Source organism: Ovis canadensis, chromosome 3 (genome assembly GCF_042477335.2).
Source record: "Ovis canadensis isolate MfBH-ARS-UI-01 breed Bighorn chromosome 3, ARS-UI_OviCan_v2, whole genome shotgun sequence".
Classification (NCBI taxonomy): Eukaryota; Metazoa; Chordata; class Mammalia; order Artiodactyla; family Bovidae; genus Ovis; species Ovis canadensis.
The window spans coordinates 168,931,639-168,948,536 of record NC_091247.1 but is presented as its reverse complement, the minus strand read 5'-3'; the positions used below and the strand labels follow the sequence as shown (position 1 = coordinate 168,948,536).

Below are 16,898 nucleotides of genomic sequence, written 5' to 3'. Positions count from 1 at the left end.
CCCGGTCCCGAGCCATGGCAACGGCGTGACGTGGGGGTACTGGGAGCTGCGGGAGCGGCGATAGCGGCTTCAGTTCTAGGCTATCCGGCCGCCCGGGCAGGAGCTGGGCGAGAACAGCCACCACCCCGCGCCGCCCCTGCCCTCGCCGGCCCTGAACCTGCCCGACTGCGGCTAATCCTCCGCTCTCCCTCTGGAGTGAGGAGGGCGCGGCCGCTATCAGAGCAGAGAGGGCAAGGGAGGGTCGCGCGCATGGCCTCGGCGGGCGCGCGGCGACTCCCTGCCGGGACGCGCGCAGCGGCCCGGGGCTGCTGCGGCCTCTCGTTGCGCCCGGCTCCGCCCCCGGGCCCTCCGCGACCGCCGGGACCAATGAGGTGAGAGGGAGGTGCGGCTGTCCGCGCTGGAGCTGAGGGGGTCACCCAGGACCCAGGACCCCGAGAGTTGCAACTCTGACTGCAAGCGCGGTGGGAGGGCGGCGGTGATCATACCCTGGGGTATAATGTGTTGCTTTGGAGAAATGCTTTTGCAAATTATTCGCGAGGCAGTCCCCGAGGTGAGTGCCCAACCACATCTTCCTCGTCGCGGGTGCCCTGGCATCCGCCGGCTTGCGAGGCCCCGGGGGCTGTGAGGCATCCCGGGAGTCCTTGCTTTCAGCAGAAGCGTAGCCTCCAGTCAAAGGCAACTGGAGCTTCGCACGCACCCCTCTTTTTCCCATCTCCTCCCTCGGCACTGTCCTCAGCCGCCCTCGACCTTTCGCACTCGTGACTGCCTGGCCGGGGAGCCTGGCGGGCTACAGCAGGTGCTAGGGGAAAAGCTGGTTTGGACGACCTTCCTTCTGGGATGCTCCCTTCTTCTTCTGCACCTGAGAATGATTGAGGACCACAAGGAAAGAATCTTGAGACTATCTCTCCTTTCCTTTTGGCCTTAGATTTCCGATCTCCTGCATCTTCTGCTTGCCCCGGGCTGCCCAGGTCTTGGCGACTGAGTCTGGCTTACCTCCCAGCCGTTCCTTCATGGGCTTTGCTGCCCCCTTCACCAACAAGCGAAAGGCTTACTCTGAGCGTCGGATCATGGGGTGAGCATCCTCTCCTGTCCAGTATCCCTCCATTCCTTTTCCCGACAAACAAAACACCATGTCCAGGGTAGAGTGTAAGGGTAGCCATAGTGGGCAAGATTCATCCCTGGCCATCCCACTCTTCCCAGTGGTATTACTGATCCTTTACCCTCCTCCGGCAGCCTCCCAACCTTAATTCCCCTCTTCTTGGTTGCTGTGTAGGTACATTGTGAAACGTGACTAGAGTTGGACAACAACATAAGACAATAGGGTATTATTTTTTTGCTGACCTGACTTTAGGTATTCTAAGAAAATAGGAGTTAACACTTATTGAACACTTAACTATTGCTAGTAGTTAGGCTGTTTAGGTGTTTTATCAGATTTTCCCATTTGATCCTCTCAACAAACAAATAATTACTATTATTACTTATGATTTGCAGAGAAGATAAATGGAGACAATAATTTTCCTAGGGCCACTTTGTCACAAAGTTATAGAGCTGGGATCTGCGTCCCTGTGTGAATCACCAGTCATCCCTGTTCTCTGGACATGACCCTTTTAAGGATCAAAATAGATAGTAAATGCAAAAACACTCTCTAAATGGCAAGACTTAAGATGCATTAACATCATGGAAATCTGGACATTTGCTTTTGCAAAATCATTCATGGGGGCTTATTTGGGATCTCTAGTTTCTGAAGGTACATGATTGGTGGGCAAAGGTATGAGGGGAGGGTGCCTATGGCAAGGAGGAACCTGAGCCAACTGGCAGCTTCTTGGCCTCTGTGACTCCTTCCCCTAGGTACTCAATGCAGGAGATGTACGAGGTGGTAGCCAATGTCCAGGAGTATCGTGAGTTTGTGCCCTGGTGTAAGAAGTCTTTGGTGGTATCCAGCCGCAAAGGTCACTTGAAGGCCCAGTTGGAGGTTGGCTTTCCACCTGTTGTGGAACGTTACACTTCTGCCGTTTCCATGGTCAAACCTCATATGGTCAAGGTGAGGCCTGGTTGGGAGTGACTGATCAGGAAGTTTTGTTATGTTCTGTGGCATTTTTACATTTAAGGGCTATTTTGGCTTTCCTTATGATTTTTCTATCTCTATGTGTCAGATATTTCCTTAATATTTGAAAGAAAGGAAAATGGCTTCCAGTTCCTTAGTATAGCTTCCTACACCTGATGTAGGTCTCATTCCACTGTAATATTAACTACCTGTCCTGTTCTAGGCTGTTTGCACTGATGGCAAGCTCTTCAACCACTTAGAGACCATTTGGCGATTCAGCCCTGGAATTCCTGCCTATCCTCGAACTTGCACTGTGGACTTTTCGGTGAGTCACGAGGCTACATAGGGCTACAACTGGGTTGTGGGGGCTGAGCTGAGGTACTATGACAGTTACTTCCCAAGTCAATGACACTCTCTACAGGGGTGAGCTTGTATCATACTTGTACTTTGTACTCAGTCCTAGGGCTTTTGAGATCTAAGGAACAGGAGTTGCGGGGGGAGGAAAAGGCACTGAATAGAGTACCCTTGCATTTGGTCAGGGACTATCCAACATGGTTTTGAAGAGTTTCTGACTGTCTCTTACCCATTCCCAGATTTCCTTTGAATTTCGCTCTCTGCTGCACTCCCAGCTGGCCACCATCTTTTTTGATGAGGTTGTCAAAAAGAATGTCGCTGCCTTCGAGCGCCGGGCAGCAACCAAGTTTGGTCCAGAAACAGCTGTCCCCCGTGAACTGATGTTTCATGAGGTGCACCAGGCTTGAGGCAAAGGATTATTCCCTAGCCTCGCCTCCCCCCCCCCACCCAATTTTCTTATTTATTTGGCTCCTGTTCCAATCTGAGAGAAGAGTCCATGTTCATATTACTGTTCTCCCTCTCAAATCCCCCCAAATTGGGCTCTGAGCTGGCTAGAAATGCTGGGGGAAAGAAAAGGCAAGGAGGCATGGAAAGGAGACCTGCTTAGGAAAGGGTCAGGGTTATCCTGAGAGCACCATATGCCTGAAGCCTGCCACCTTCTTACACTGAATTATAGTTGGGGCTGCGCGGTCATCTCTGAACTCTTGTCAAGGTGCCTTAGTGTCTGACCAGGGGAAGAAAGCAGCTTTTCTTAGGACTGAAGAAATTGAACTCTTTCTTCTGACACAGAGCTACTGGGTGGTCAGTAACCTTGCCTGCCTGAAATGCCTCAGGAGATGCCTGAGATCTGGCCCCAGCTTAAAATCCCTATGACCTCACTTCCATGCTGCCTGGCTAGTGGAGAGCAAGGGACTTTCTCAGCCATCAGTGCCACAGGGGCAAGGAACAAAAGAGCACTGAACAGTTGTACTCCTGGGCTGTCTTCTACTTGGCCTGAGTTTTTATAAAATTTCAATAAATTAATTATGACAGTGTGAATCTGGCTTTTTTATATTGCTTCTTGGGGGAATAATGTAGATAGAGCAGAGCAGAAGGAAGTAATGGCTTCCTTCCCTAGGGGAGTGAAGGTGCAAGAAGGCCTCTTGGACATAGCGTCCCTGCTAACTATAGTAGCACATTCTACAAGCCAGGACCTAGTACCCACTCCCTTGCCTATTTATAGACTTTTTCAGAAGGTCAGTTGCAGCAGGAGTCTCAGGACAGAGTAATCTGGTCTCAGACCTCCCATATAACTGATGCCCTCCAGACCACCTCTTATTCTGGGGGATCTGTAAGGGAGGCAGCAAAGAAGAATCGGCATTCCACAAAGCTCCAGAGCCCTCTGGAGGGTCAGATCCAGAGTCAGCTAGCTGTCCTACCCTAACTGCCCTTGGTATCGTTTCCTTTCACCCACTGGGCTGGACCAGCTTCCTTGGATTAGTCACCTAAGCAGTTGTGAGGTCTCGGCTCTAGTCCTTGAGTGTTCTACTTTACAACAAATTTAGGAAGGATGGGGGCTAAAGGTCAAGGACTTCTAACCATTAAGACAGCAGCAATCTTCTTTGGAAATCTCACAGGGAACCTGTCTTCTGATTAGGGTGAGTGCCAAACATGCCTAAAGATAAAGTGATGCACAGGATAACTTATAACCTACTAAATCTAGGATCTTGCTAGCCAGACTCCTTACCTCAGAATGGAGACTCTTCCAGGCCTCATTTAATAGGCTCAAGCATTGTTAATAAAAACATTTATTTTGCATTTTATACAGAACAACCTGAAGTCTGCATCGTGACAGTTACCCAAGGGTTTACAGACAGTATTATCCATCTCAACAGCATGGTTCTGGGGATTAGGGATCCACACAAACACAGGCAGGAATTGCAAGGGAGGAAGGGGGCACAGCAGGAGTGTATTTTTAATCCTTTCTTAAAAAGGCAGTAGAACCTTCTGAGTCACTTGAAACCTGTGCATATGGGGCTTCTAAAACAAACAGTGTACTGTGAGCTCTTGGAGAAGGGACAGGATAAGAACCTTGATAAATAAAGGGATATTGGCTTGTGGCAGGGGATGAGGAGGGAGGTTTACTATTTTTAATGTCCTCAGCCCCAGCACCTGATAGTCAAAGGAGGCCATGTCCAATCTTAAAAATCATTTCCCTGTTCAGAAAGAGGTACTAGTACTCCTGGGATCAGGCCATGAAGATATCATGCTGGTCTTTCCTAAGTCCCTGTTCTATAGCCCATAGCATATTAAAGGGGAAAAAAAAAGGTCAGAGGGTAGTGGTTTGTGTTCCAAGGAAGTAAAAACTTAGTTCACATTAAGCACTGATAAAGCCAAATAACTAGGAAAGACCACATATTAGACAGTGCTGTATATACCTGCTGAAAAGAGGTCTCTAGGAAGGACCAAGACGGGAAGGTCCACAGCAACCTTGGCTTGAGGTGCAGCAGGTATAGAAAATCTGGAAAGAGGTGAGTATTCAAGTAATGGGGAATAGAACACTCCTAGATCTTAATTTTAATAGGATAATTTTAAAAAAGAAAAATAAAAACCAAATATTGGTTGCCAGTCACAAGATATACCATGGCCTTTATGATCATCTGGTAGCTTAACAACAACAACAAAAAGGCCACAGCATCACCAATAGATCTTGCTAGGAAGTGTCTGTGTGCATGGGAGAGGTTAATGGGGCTTAGCACAGCTGACAATCCAACATGATTCCTATGGAAACAGAAGGGGCAGAGTCCTGGTTTGCTGGCCTGTTAAAGGGTGGACAGAGTAAAACCAAAAGCTCTGAAGTGATGGCAAATTCTCTGCACCCAGCTTTGACGTAGGGGAAGAGGAGCCAGGCTCTCACTCTGAAGATGGGGGTGAGGGCAAACCTAGCCCACGCTACATGCGTTAGTCCCAGTCATCCTACAGCTGACGGCAACTCACACCAGGCAGGGGAAGGGGCTGGTCAGGGGAGAAGGGGTTGCTTTTCTTCTTTTAAAAATCTTAATTTATATTTTAACCTCAAACTTATGATCAGTGCCTCAGATACAATTTAATCTTAAGTCTTTAAAAGCCCCGAAACAAAAGTATACTTTTTTTTTAAGGATCCCTCACTCTCTGGTGGATAGTTTCCTCCCCGTCTTCGTTTCACCCTGACTTAGAGTCCACAAACTTCATCAGACCGTCTGTGCTCATGGACTTGGGTCTCTCTAGGGGGAAGCCTAGGGCTCGGCTCCAAATGAGCTGTGCTAATACACCTAGTGCCCGTGATACCCCAAACAGGACTGTGTAGTAATTCATCTCCGTCATGCCGTAGTACTGTAAGGTAAAAGAGAAAAAGTATTAAAGGCCCACAGGTAGCTGCATGTACAAGTCCAGGGTGATTAAAAGCCTTAACCCAGTTAGCCTTAAATAGAAATGACTGGGAAAAGTATAGCAACTGGATTCTGAAAGCAAATCATCATCCCTTCCCTCCAGCCCACACTTTCTACACCACAGGCAACTTTATCCACAGGGTTAAGGAAGGAGGTGGGAGAGTCCTGGCTCTGACTAGGGAGTTGATTTTGTGCATGGCAGAGAACAGTAGGGGATGGTATAAATTAGAGGAAAGCAGGGAAGGGAGGACTCACCTGGAGCAGCACCCCGCTGTGAGCATCTACATTGGGCCACGGATTCTTTGCCTTGCCCTGCTCTAGGAGGATATTGGGCACAATCTTGTACAGCTGAGCAACCAGCTTAAACATGGGGTCCTGAGGCAGGTGTTTCAGAGCAAACTCTCGTTGACAGGTGTATCGTGGATCAGTCTTCCTTAGTACTGCATGGCCATAGCCCGGGACGACCTGCAAAGGATGGGGTCGGGGGAAAACCAGTTGTATTCTCAGGCAGAAATTTTTGCCTTTTCTAAATTCTTCAGGGCAGACAAATGGAAAAGAAATCTCCTCTAATTTAGGGAGTTATCTCATTGTTTTCTCCTTCATTCTTTCAATTTATTGAACTTTAGTCTTAGTGTCTTCCTTAGTTGCTGAGTATCTCTGCTCACCCGTCCTGAGTTGAGTGTGTTCCAGATGTAGTCTCGTAACTTCTCATCTGACACATCCTTGCCAACTTCCTTCTGAAGTTGTGTCAGCCAAACAAGCACTTCCTATGGGGAAGGGTTAGAGAATAAATGTCAATGTATCCGCCAGGAGAGAATGCCAGGATCAGAAACAAAAGCATGTCAGTGAGAAAACCATGTAGCAGAAGAAGAGTCTTACCTGATTCGCCAGTCCATGCAGGGGCCCTGCCAGCCCATTCATGGCTGCTGCAAAGGACAAATAGGGGTCTGAAAGGGCACTGCCCACCAAGTGGCTGGTGTGGGCACTTACGTTGCCACCTTCATGGTCACTGTGGGGAAGTAAGAAAGGAGAATCAAGGCCCAGAGAAAGGAGAAAAAAGGGGCAGACTATGCTAACAGGGACCTTGCTGTTCTCTTACTATCAAATACTTGCCTAGCTATGGGTTCACACCAGCCTAGAGCCAGTCATTTATACATAAGCTCTTGTAAGAGATGTCCCAATGTTATTATCAGCCTTTGTTCACTAATCCACAGAGCTGGAAAGGTTACTGGTTAATGATGCCCAGCCTGTGTGCCATGCTCCCTGACTTTCACTGAAGCTTTAACAGCAATGGCCAGAAGAGGGAGCTCCTGGGAAGCCAAAGGGCTCATCTAAAGTGAACAGCTAGTAACTTTTCCTAGCTAGAAAAGTGAAAGAAAGTGAAGTAAGTCGCTTAGTCGTGTCCGACTCATTGCGAGCCCATGGACTGTAGCCTACCAGGCTCCTCTGTCCATGGGATTTTCCAGGCAGTAGTACTGGAGTGGATTGCCATTTCCTTCTCCAAGCTAGAAGCACTAGCTTATTCTTAGTGTGGTTATAGTAATCTCACTAGACCTCTTGTGCCTTTACCAGACCCCTTTCATGCTTTGTATCATTCCATATTCTGTGTTTCTGTCTCCTTGCTGCCTACCACCTGTTCCCAAAAGATGAGAATGTTCAGGAGCTTTTCCTTTTTTTTTCTCTTGGTGCACTGTGCGGCATGCAGGATCTCAATTCCCTGACCAGGGATTGAACCCACACCCTCTGCAGTGGACGTGTGGAGTCTTAACCACTGGACTTCCAGGGAAGTCCCAAGGAGTTTCTCTTGATATTAACCACCAATCCAGCAATCTGGTGGCTGGGTCTCCCTCACCTGTGGATGGTGAGGTACAAGCGCATGAGCTCCGTGAACTGAGCATCAGTATAGCCTAACATGTTGGTGAAATTGTGGGACCAGTCCAGCTTAGGGTCAATGGCCCCAATACTGCTGCCCTCTCGGTACAGATTCCGGTAGATCTTTGCTGCAACACAAGGAAGCTTTGCGATCAGATCCATACAGTCTTCATAAATCAACTGATGGTGAGAAAAGGAAAATGGAGAAAAAAGAAGAGGAATTATCAACAAAGAAGAGTTAGGCAGGGATGGTGTCTCTTCTCCATGGATTGGGCTCTTGGATTGATACGGATATTTGGATTATATGCTGGGTGGTTAGATATGGAGTAACAGCATGACCATGTAACTGAGTAACTGTTATGACCCCGGCACTGCTTCACGGGAGTTACACATGGTATCCCGTGTATATTAAAATAAAATTCCCAATTTTTCTCCATTCTACAAAATATATAATGACCTTCATTTTACAGAAAAGGGAACTGAACCTCAGAGCATTCAGTCAACGCCAAAGTCAGATTTCAAACGCTTACATGTTTAAACATGATCTTTTCCACTATATGACTTTGCACTCAAAGAATATGCTAAGACATTAGGTTATTTAATAATTCTATGTTCCATCTTTTAAAGAAAATTCACCATATATGCTAAGGGTCAAACAGTGACATTCAATCATTAGTTATTAACAAAGGCTTCCATTTTTAAAGCACTTATAAATATAACAGGTACTGTGCTAAATAGATTATTTTCAGTTTTTTCTTTTCTTACAATAGTCCTGTAAGGTAACATATCCCTCATTTGTAAAAATTGGGGCACAAAGTTACCCACTCAGCTAATAAGCATCATCTAGCTTAAATTATTAACTCATGGCCATGCTCATTTCATCTATACCCTTACTTTCCCCTCTCATCTCCCAAATTATTGACTGAATCCAGATATCTCATGTATAACATGTAAATATTTAGGCACGTATCTCTAAAAGATAAAGATCCTTCATAATCAAAATCACAAAACCATTATCCCACTGAAAAAAAATTTAACAAATCTTAAATATCATTAACTAATCAGTATTGAAATCCCTCTACACCTCATTCATTGATTAAAGCTCCCCCTCATTTGTTTGTTTTACTGAAAAATAGCCCACATTACAATTGTCTGATGTCTCTGAAGTAGTTTTTAATCAATTTAAGTTCCCTCTTATGCTGTCCTTTTTTAACTTTGCAATTTACTTGTGGAAAATCAGCCTCATTTGTTCTGCAGAATTTCCCTTAGTTTATATTTTGCTGGTTATATACCTGTGATGTCATTTAACATGTCCCTCTGTCCATTTTATTTCTGACAAACTGATACAGAGATAGAGGCTTGAGCAGATTCAGGTTCAATTTGTTTTCTTTTTTTTTAGCAAGACTTTTTGATAAATAGTGCTATGTTCATTTATTAAGAGAAACATATAACATCTGGTTTTTTTGTGATGTTAATGGTTTGCTCAACTTTTATGTCTCAATTTTATCTTCTCATAGGGATTTTAAGTTCCTCTAGGGAGGAACTTATTAGGGTTTTTTTTGGCCATGCTGCACAGCTTTATGGGATCTTAGCTGACTGACCAAGGACTGAACCTGCGTCCTCTGCAATGGAAGCAGAGTCCTAACCACTGGATTGCTAGGGAATTCCTATTTTTTCTGTTAGTAACAAAAAAATTCAGGAATTCCTTGGTGGTCTGGTGGTTAGGACTCGGTGTTTTCACTGCCGAGGCCTGGGTTCAGTTCCTGGTTGGCTTCAGTTCCTGCAGCCAAAGGAAAAAAAAAGAAATTTCTACTTTCAGCCACAGTACATAGGAACCATGGAGGAAATACTTGTTGAATGATATTATATAGTGCTGTCCTATCAAGCTAACTGGCTAAATCTTCCTGTAAGAAGTCATGCGCTGTTAGTTCTGCTGGAACAAAGAACAAACTCTATAATAAGTATCTTAAATGAGATAATCTATGTGAAATCATCTATTACTCAAGTACTCAGCATTGAATTTTGTCAGTGCCACCAAGATTCAATGAGAACACTGCCAAAATTAAAAAGCTACTTGAAGCAAGAAGTACTTAGCTAACACAAGTTCTCAGGAGATTACTTACATGATAATCATACTATTAACCACACCTCCTTGCAGATTTAAATCCCCCAAGGAAGTAGATGTTTTCCAGAAGTAAGCATCAAGGATATGTAGCTCTAAGGGACCTGGACTGATTAGCAGAATGCCAAGAACAACAAGATCCTGAGCTAGGCCAACTGGCATCTGTGGACTATGTACTAATTTTCACAATTATTTGTGAAGTATGAATGACCGATTCATAAAGAAACTACAAAAAGATTGTTTCAACCTCTACCACTGAGGATGAAGTTTATGAAGCAGCTAGTATCAGACCAGGTCTGACAGTGTGGGATCTTTACCCTGCTTTTTGTAGTGGGAAAGCTGTACTGTCAAGAGATTCAATAGATAAACACACTGACAGAGAACTCCTTATTTCTTCTTTAATAAGCTAATAAATAAGACTGAGGTGCTACTTAGCTACTGGTACTAACTCATTCTTCATCTTTAAACCCTCAGAAAAAAAAAAAAAGGACAAAACATGCCACCACCACAACTGCCTGGAATAAAGGTAACACAACTGGCCACAATCATCACTGTGACCCAGCATCTCTAGGGCTAGAGAAATTCTGGCCAAGTATTTAGCAAGCAATCATTTTTAAAAAAATTTTATTGGAGTATAGCTGATTTACAATGTTGTATTACTAATAGCTATCAATCATTATTAAGAAGACACAGAAAACGAAGAGTCAGTACTAATGGTGAAGAGACCCTGCTGCTGCTACTGCTAAGTCACTTCAGCCGTGTCCAACTCTGTGCAACCCCACAGACGGCAGCCCACCAGGCTCCCCCATCCCTGGGAATCTCCAGGCAAGAGTACTGGAGTGGGTTGCCATTTGCAAACTCAATTCTCAACCTGGTCTCCACCAGCTACTAGCTGCATGACCCTGGGCATGCTACTTTATTTCTCTCATCTTCAACCTTGCCATTCAGTAAAATGAGAATAAACAGTAAGGTCTACCCCATGGGGTTGTTCTGATGATTAAATCAGATGAGTATAAGCATTCAAGCTGATGCTTTCAAGAGCTGTTTGTTAGGTGTTGGAATGATGACTTTACTATAAACAGCTTCAAACCCTACACATACTGTTCATAGGCCTTACTAGAAAGACCTGATCTGTCAGCTACTTTGCAAATTTTACCCAATCCAACAGTATCTTAAGGCTACCTCACAGTTAAACAGCTTGTGCAGAGTAATCTCCTAGTCACAAGTGAAGTTAAGTCCATTACAAAAAGACCTAAAGTCATGTAAACTGCTATGGAAGGAAAGCTGTAGGCAGATCATCCTCTTGAGATATATGTAAAACAGCATGAAGTGATAATTCTAGAAGAGACTTAGATCACATGTACTCTTTAACATAAACTTTTAAACAGAAATAACCAGGTGAATGCTGTCATGTAACTCTACTTAAGCAGAATGGTTAAATTAAGCGAGAGAACTAAATTGAAACAGTGCTTCAGTGACCTTTGAGAGAGATACAAGACGTGGCAGCAAAACGGCACCAAGTTCCACTAGAGCAATTACTCGAGCTAACTTTTGTTCAGTATGAACTTTTATTAGACACACACCCTGAGGCTGACGGATTTATCCGTAATGCTTATAAATAGTCTCCAGGTTGATAAAGTCCTGAAATACAATCTTTACCTCAAGACAGCCACCCTCAAATGACATCTCCCAAGAGGTGGCAGAACAACCAACCAATACCTGTACACTGAATCGGAGGCAAGAGCAAGCAGAGAACATTCATCTTCCTGATTCAGTAAAGGACAGTGTGAAGCAACGCAGCCTGGAAGGATACCTGGTAAATATCTTAGCATGAAGAACTCTACAATCGTCAAGGCAACAGCATCATAAGATCATAAGTAGTAACAGGCACTCCTGAGTGGTCAGTTTCTAACAAACAAGTTTTAAGAGAAATCCTGGGCTTGATTTAACCTTTTCTGTTATGGTGACCCACACAGATAACAATGACTTGAAACAGCATTTTAAAAAGAAAATGAAAAGCAATAAATTCAGGTTATACAGCCTTCTGAATCTGCTGATTTGTGACTTCATAAATAAACCCTTGTGGAGATGTTTAGTCTGCATCATTCCTATACCTTTCTCCTCAAAGCCAACCAGACTAGTGTCAATTGTAAACCTTCTCTCCCTCTTTCCCTCAACAGCACTCAATTCTGTATACACAGCTGGTACTGAGTAAACACTGACCAATCAAATGGAGTGGGATTTGCCAAAACCCCAAGGAGATTTCATCAGACAAGTGGGCCATACTATTCTATGAATAGTATGAACTCACAGTGAACTCTTTAGGGGCCTTCTGGTCAAAAATCATTTAATTGCATCTGCTTTGCCAAAAGGGACTTTTCCATTCCTATTCTACCTGTCTCTAAATAAGAAACAAACAAACAAAAAGAAATGTCCTTCTGTAGACCTAGCCAGATAAACTGTACTTTACACAGTATTTGTGAGGTATTGGAAAGAGGAGGGCAGGAAGTGTGTCCTACACACTAGGACAAGGCCCAACAATCTTCCCATACTTTCACAACAGAGTTCAAACTGTGAAAGTCACAGTGTTTTCAGAGAATAAAGCTCATTTGCTTTTTGCATCCTCATTCCAGGATACTAACTACCCTTCCACTCCTGACAGTTACCTGGATGGCTTAGCCCAAACTGTGGCTGACTGCAATTGGTCCTTCCTAGATTTCAGAATTGCCTTAGGTGCCATTCTTCCAACTTAAAAAGGTTCTCATTTGAAGAGGAGGAGAAAGGATCTTTTGGGGCCAGGGTATGTCTACTCTGCGAAACCTTCCTCAGGGACCCTGCAATTAAGTCACACCTTTTTCAATATTCCTACAGTGCTGTGTACATACCTCTATTATAGCAAAATTACTAAACTGTGATTCTTTTTTTACGTGTATATAACCCTTACTAAAATCAATAATCTTGGTGATAGAAAGTATTCTTCATTTATCTTTGTAATTCCAATGACCCATAAAAAGCAAGCCTACAATAAAATTTTGTTAAACGAAATCTGTGGCATAACTCAGGGTAGTAATAATTTTCCTAAGGATTCTTCATTCCTTTTTCTTTCTTCACACTCAGGTCCTTTGAATCTCTATCAAACATCAATCATCACAGCAAAGTTTCCTACCTCCCAGTACTTGGTTCGGTTGACACCCTCTGAATATGCTCGGGCAAAGGTACTTTCACTGTTGAGAGCTGTAACAGCTGCACTGAGCTGAGACATGGGGTGTAGATTAGTGGGAAAGTTGTCCAGCATGGTGACCACGTGGGAAGGCAGAGCTGCCCTTTTTGCCCACTCCTGTGAGAGCCAAGATACCTGTGAAAAGGAAGACATCGCTCAGAACACTAGACAAGGGAAAAAAAGACAAATAAAAAGACAACAGGGGACTTCCCTGGTGGTCCAGTGGTTAAGAATTTGCCTTCCAATGCAGGGGACATGTTACCGGGCAACAAAGCCCACATGCTGCAGCTGGAGAACAGAGAAGCTCACGTGCTCTAGAGCCTGTGTGCCACAACTAGAGAAAGCCTGCACATGGCACGGCACGGCACAGCACAGCCAAAATTGAGAAAAATGAGAGAAAAAGAGAATGAGTATTCCCTGGTGGCCCAGTGGTTAGGACTCAGCACTCTCACTGCTAGGAGCCTGGGTTGAATCTCTGGCTCTGAGTAACTTGCAAAATGGTAACAAAGATCTTACAAGCTGCCTGGTGTGACCAAAATAAAAAATTAAAAATAAAGAAAATGAAAAGACTAACTTCAAGTAAATAAAATCCAAGAGATTTCAATCCAGTCTACTTACAAAGCAGAACTCTGCTCTGATTTCCTTCCCCTCTATAAACTACCACCCATAACCAGAATAATATGAAGTGCTTGAGATTAGAAAAAGGCAAAAGAGGGGAATGAGAAGGGCTAATGTCCTTCTGCTTACCTGTTCCTCTGCTGGGATTTGTCCAGTTACCAGCAGCCAAAATAAGCCCTCTGGCAAGGGTTCTTCACCCCCCTTAGCCTTTGGCAGCAGTTTCTGGCATTCAGGGATGCTATAGCCTCTAAAACGGATGCCCTTGAGGGAGAGGAATAAGGATTACAACTCAACATAAATTGACTGATCTCACTTTCTTCAGACCTGTCAACAAGTTACAACTTTCAAAATGTAAATCTTCAGGTAACTTACTCTTGCTTTGTACTTTTACTAGTTGATATGTTTAAAAGGTAGAGTTATTCTTCAGCTATTCCATATGTACCTATTTTCACCTCTCAAAATATATAGGTATGTGCCCTATTTTGTTCTCCTCACCCTTAGTGATTTAATCCATGGTATGCACAACTCACTAAAGTCAGTGATTACTAGCGATCGACAGGAGGTCTCTTACCTCATCAGGATCAAGAACTGATGTTTCATATACCAATCCCTTCATGCCTCGCATGCCACCATACATCTAAAGAAAAGAAGAGGATGTAACAAGTTGTCCAAGTAATTCAGGCAAGAGTTTGTTAGAGCTTCATGGGATCTGGGGGAGGAAATTTAGTCTCTGACTTGCAAAACTTTGGGAGACTTCTGAGTTAACTTTCTATAGAATGTAATTTTGAAAGGAAAACTGCTAACACTGGAAATGAATTTTTTAAGTTGAGAAATCACAATCTTTAGTGTTTCTGCCTATGCTCCCTTTTGTTATTTTTTTCTCCTGCCCACTCTTCTGCCCTCATTCCCACCAACCAAAGTAAACAGAATGGGATTGACTATAGTGAAAGAAGATGGAGATCAATGGCTAAACAGTGTTATGAAATTATCATCTGAGCTGCTGAGATTCTCAGAACTGAAGAAAAAACCATCCTAAAGCTGTTCTATAAGGCCAGCTAGAGCTATGGTCTAACTGGATGATCAATTCAGAGACAGAGAACCTTGGGCCCAAAAGCTGAGGGATTGGGAAAAGTAATAGAAACTTCATTCATCCTTTCCCGTACATGAATTAGGTTAGCCTCAACTATGAAATCTGTGGAAAAGAACAGTCTAATTTCTAACAGACACCATTAGCTTCAACATTTCCCCATGTGGGGCAGAATGCTCTGAATGGTCAGTGAGGAGGGTGGTGCTTCTGTCCCAGTGTGTTGCCGAGCTCCTTTTCCAGGCAAACCCCACAGCCCTCACCATGTCCACAGTGATCTGGCCCACCACCGTCTTGCCATGTTGCTGCCTGAAGGCCTTCACTCTGGTCTGCTCCTTAGGTATCAGATCAGCCAATATGTCTTTCAAATTCTAAAAAGAGAAGTAGAAAGGCTAAGTGATAATCGAAATATTGATTGTATTTCTGCAAAGTTGATATGTTAAGACTGCTTTTTGGAATTTGGCTTTCTCTGTCAGGGAAGCCTGGTCAACTGCTCTGTACAGATGAGGGTAAAAGAATTAGGCAGAGGAAGAAGGGAATGGGGAGTTGTTTAATGCATACAGTTTCAATTTGGGAAGACAAAAGTTTTGGAGATGAATAGTGATGATGTATGTGAATTACTTTACAATTTACTTTACTTTACTTACTATAAAGTAAGTAAATTTACTTACTTCACTTACTATACCCTAAACTATAAACTTGAGAACAGTCTATTTTCTAATTAGTACCATAAGCTCCAGCCATTTCCTTTTATGGGACAGAACATTTTGAATAGTCAGTGAAGAGAATGGTACTTTCGTTGAAGTACATTATGGAGCTACTCTTTCCAGCCAAAATCCCACAGCCCTTATCATGTCCACAGTGATTTAGCTATCTTAAAATAGCAGTAGTAATAATGGCTATAACAAGAGTCCTGGTCACCTCCAGGAGACACTTGGGATAATGATAAGAGCCTGGATGGTAGCCCACCCAAGGGTCCAGCTGCCTCAATGATCCTCAGTCCTCTTTTCCAAACCTTACCGTGGAAGAAGCACTGGCATGCCGGGCAGCAAGAACAAGACAGGATGCATTCTGCAAAAAAAACACAAAAGCTTATACAATCATCCTCCTTCCTAAATGTTAACAAGTAATTACAATGACTCAACCTCTCTCTCTTTATTTTAGCCTCTGTGGACAGTTTGACATATGAAAGCTGTATAAGGCCTTGAGCAACCTGGAAAGAATTTCCAGTCTGGAGGCAGCAGCTTCATCTGCACTCCCCGAAGAGCCTCTCCCATCACCTGGGTTCTAAGGGCTGGGCTTTGTTAGGCATAATGGAAATGGCACAGAGGCAGTTGTTAAAGTACCCAGTCCTTCAAAAATCTAGCTTTCCGTAGCTCTGAGGAGCCCTGAGAAAAGCAACGAGGAAACTGATCAGTCCCTTGACCGGGCTGCTAATCTCTCTTCAGCACCTAGTCCTTTGGCAGCACTTCAACCTCTCCAGTCTAGGAAAGTCCAGAGGGGAAAGCAACCTTTTACAACACTACCTGAAATGCTCCTGGAAAAAGCATGGAGAAGACAGGATGTCTACAAAGTAACAACCAGACTGCTCAACAACAGCAATGGAAACTAGAAAACTGGTAAATCAGCTTTAACATACTGAGAGAAATTACTAGACTTGTATACCCAGGTGAGAAAGAAAAAACTCTTAAAGGAGGCAAAATAAAGACATTTCAGGTAAACAAAACCTGAGAGTTTATCACTTACACACCTGTACCAAACAATTTTCTTTGAAATTGAGGTATAGTTGATGTACAGTGTTCTGTAAGTCTCAGGTATACAACATGATTCATAATTTTTGAAGGTTATAGTCCATTTATAGTTATTGCCCCACTTCACTCTCCCCACTGGCACCCATTAGTTTATTCTCATATCTGTATCTTTCTTTTTTGTTATATTCACTAGTTTTCTTTTTTAAATTCCATGTAAGTGATAAACAACATCTGTCTTTCTGACTTATTTCACTTCACATGGTACACTCCAGGTCCATCTATGTTGCTGAAAATGGTAAAATGTCATTCTTTTTTATGGCTTAGTAGTATTCCATTGTGTATGTAACACATACATCTTTATCCATTCCTCTCTTGATGGACAGTTAGATTGCTTCCATATTTTGTAGCTAGGCTATATTTTTCTAT

General features: G+C 43.6%; 2 protein-coding genes across 8 annotated transcripts in view; one reads left to right on the top strand and one right to left on the bottom strand.

The window, feature by feature from the left end:
* On the top strand, nt 1-11,848 carry COQ10A (coenzyme Q10A). 5 transcript variants are annotated; one of them, XM_069584976.1, is made up of 6 exons: nt 21-371; nt 926-1,072; nt 1,849-2,041; nt 2,268-2,369; nt 10,274-10,325; nt 11,465-11,848. In XM_069584976.1, exons 1-6 carry the CDS (start codon nt 250-252, stop codon nt 11,527-11,529), a joined length of 681 nt encoding a protein of 226 aa, XP_069441077.1. In that variant the 5' UTR covers nt 21-249; the 3' UTR covers nt 11,530-11,848. The 5 variants fall into 5 exon arrangements, with proteins under 5 accessions (XP_069441075.1, XP_069441077.1, XP_069441078.1 ...); XM_069584977.1 differs by having other exon boundaries at nt 10,466-11,848; XM_069584974.1 differs by lacking the exons at nt 10,274-10,325; nt 11,465-11,848 and adding an exon at nt 2,638-3,436 and having other exon boundaries at nt 1-371.
* The window catches only part of CS (citrate synthase), a 22,921-nt gene continuing 10,190 nt past the window's right edge, over nt 4,168-16,898 (bottom strand). For all 3 annotated transcript variants that reach the window (XM_069584968.1, XM_069584970.1, XM_069584969.1), the window contains exons 2-11: nt 15,742-15,792; nt 14,985-15,092; nt 14,209-14,274; nt 13,767-13,898; nt 12,966-13,154; nt 7,658-7,857; nt 6,685-6,814; nt 6,471-6,572; nt 6,061-6,270; nt 4,168-5,749 (exon numbers count right to left, since the gene is read on the bottom strand). In XM_069584968.1, the coding sequence (XP_069441069.1) occupies nt 5,579-5,749; nt 6,061-6,270; nt 6,471-6,572; nt 6,685-6,814; nt 7,658-7,857; nt 12,966-13,154; nt 13,767-13,898; nt 14,209-14,274; nt 14,985-15,092; nt 15,742-15,792 (1,359 nt within the window). In that variant the 3' untranslated portion in view covers nt 4,168-5,578. The remainder of the gene's footprint in view (nt 5,750-6,060; nt 6,271-6,470; nt 6,573-6,684; nt 6,815-7,657; nt 7,858-12,965; nt 13,155-13,766; nt 13,899-14,208; nt 14,275-14,984; nt 15,093-15,741; nt 15,793-16,898) is intronic.

Excerpts from the sequence above, each read along its gene's own strand:
- COQ10A (XM_069584974.1), top strand. The coding sequence starts at position 250 with ATGGCCTCGGCGGGCGCGCGGCGACTCCCTGCCGGGACGCGCGCAGCG. Across the intron at positions 1,073-1,848 it reads TCTGAGCGTCGGATCATGGG|GTACTCAATGCAGGAGATGT; the intron begins GTGAGCATCCTC and ends TCCTTCCCCTAG. Across the intron at positions 2,042-2,267 it reads TCAAACCTCATATGGTCAAG|GCTGTTTGCACTGATGGCAA; the intron begins GTGAGGCCTGGT and ends GTCCTGTTCTAG.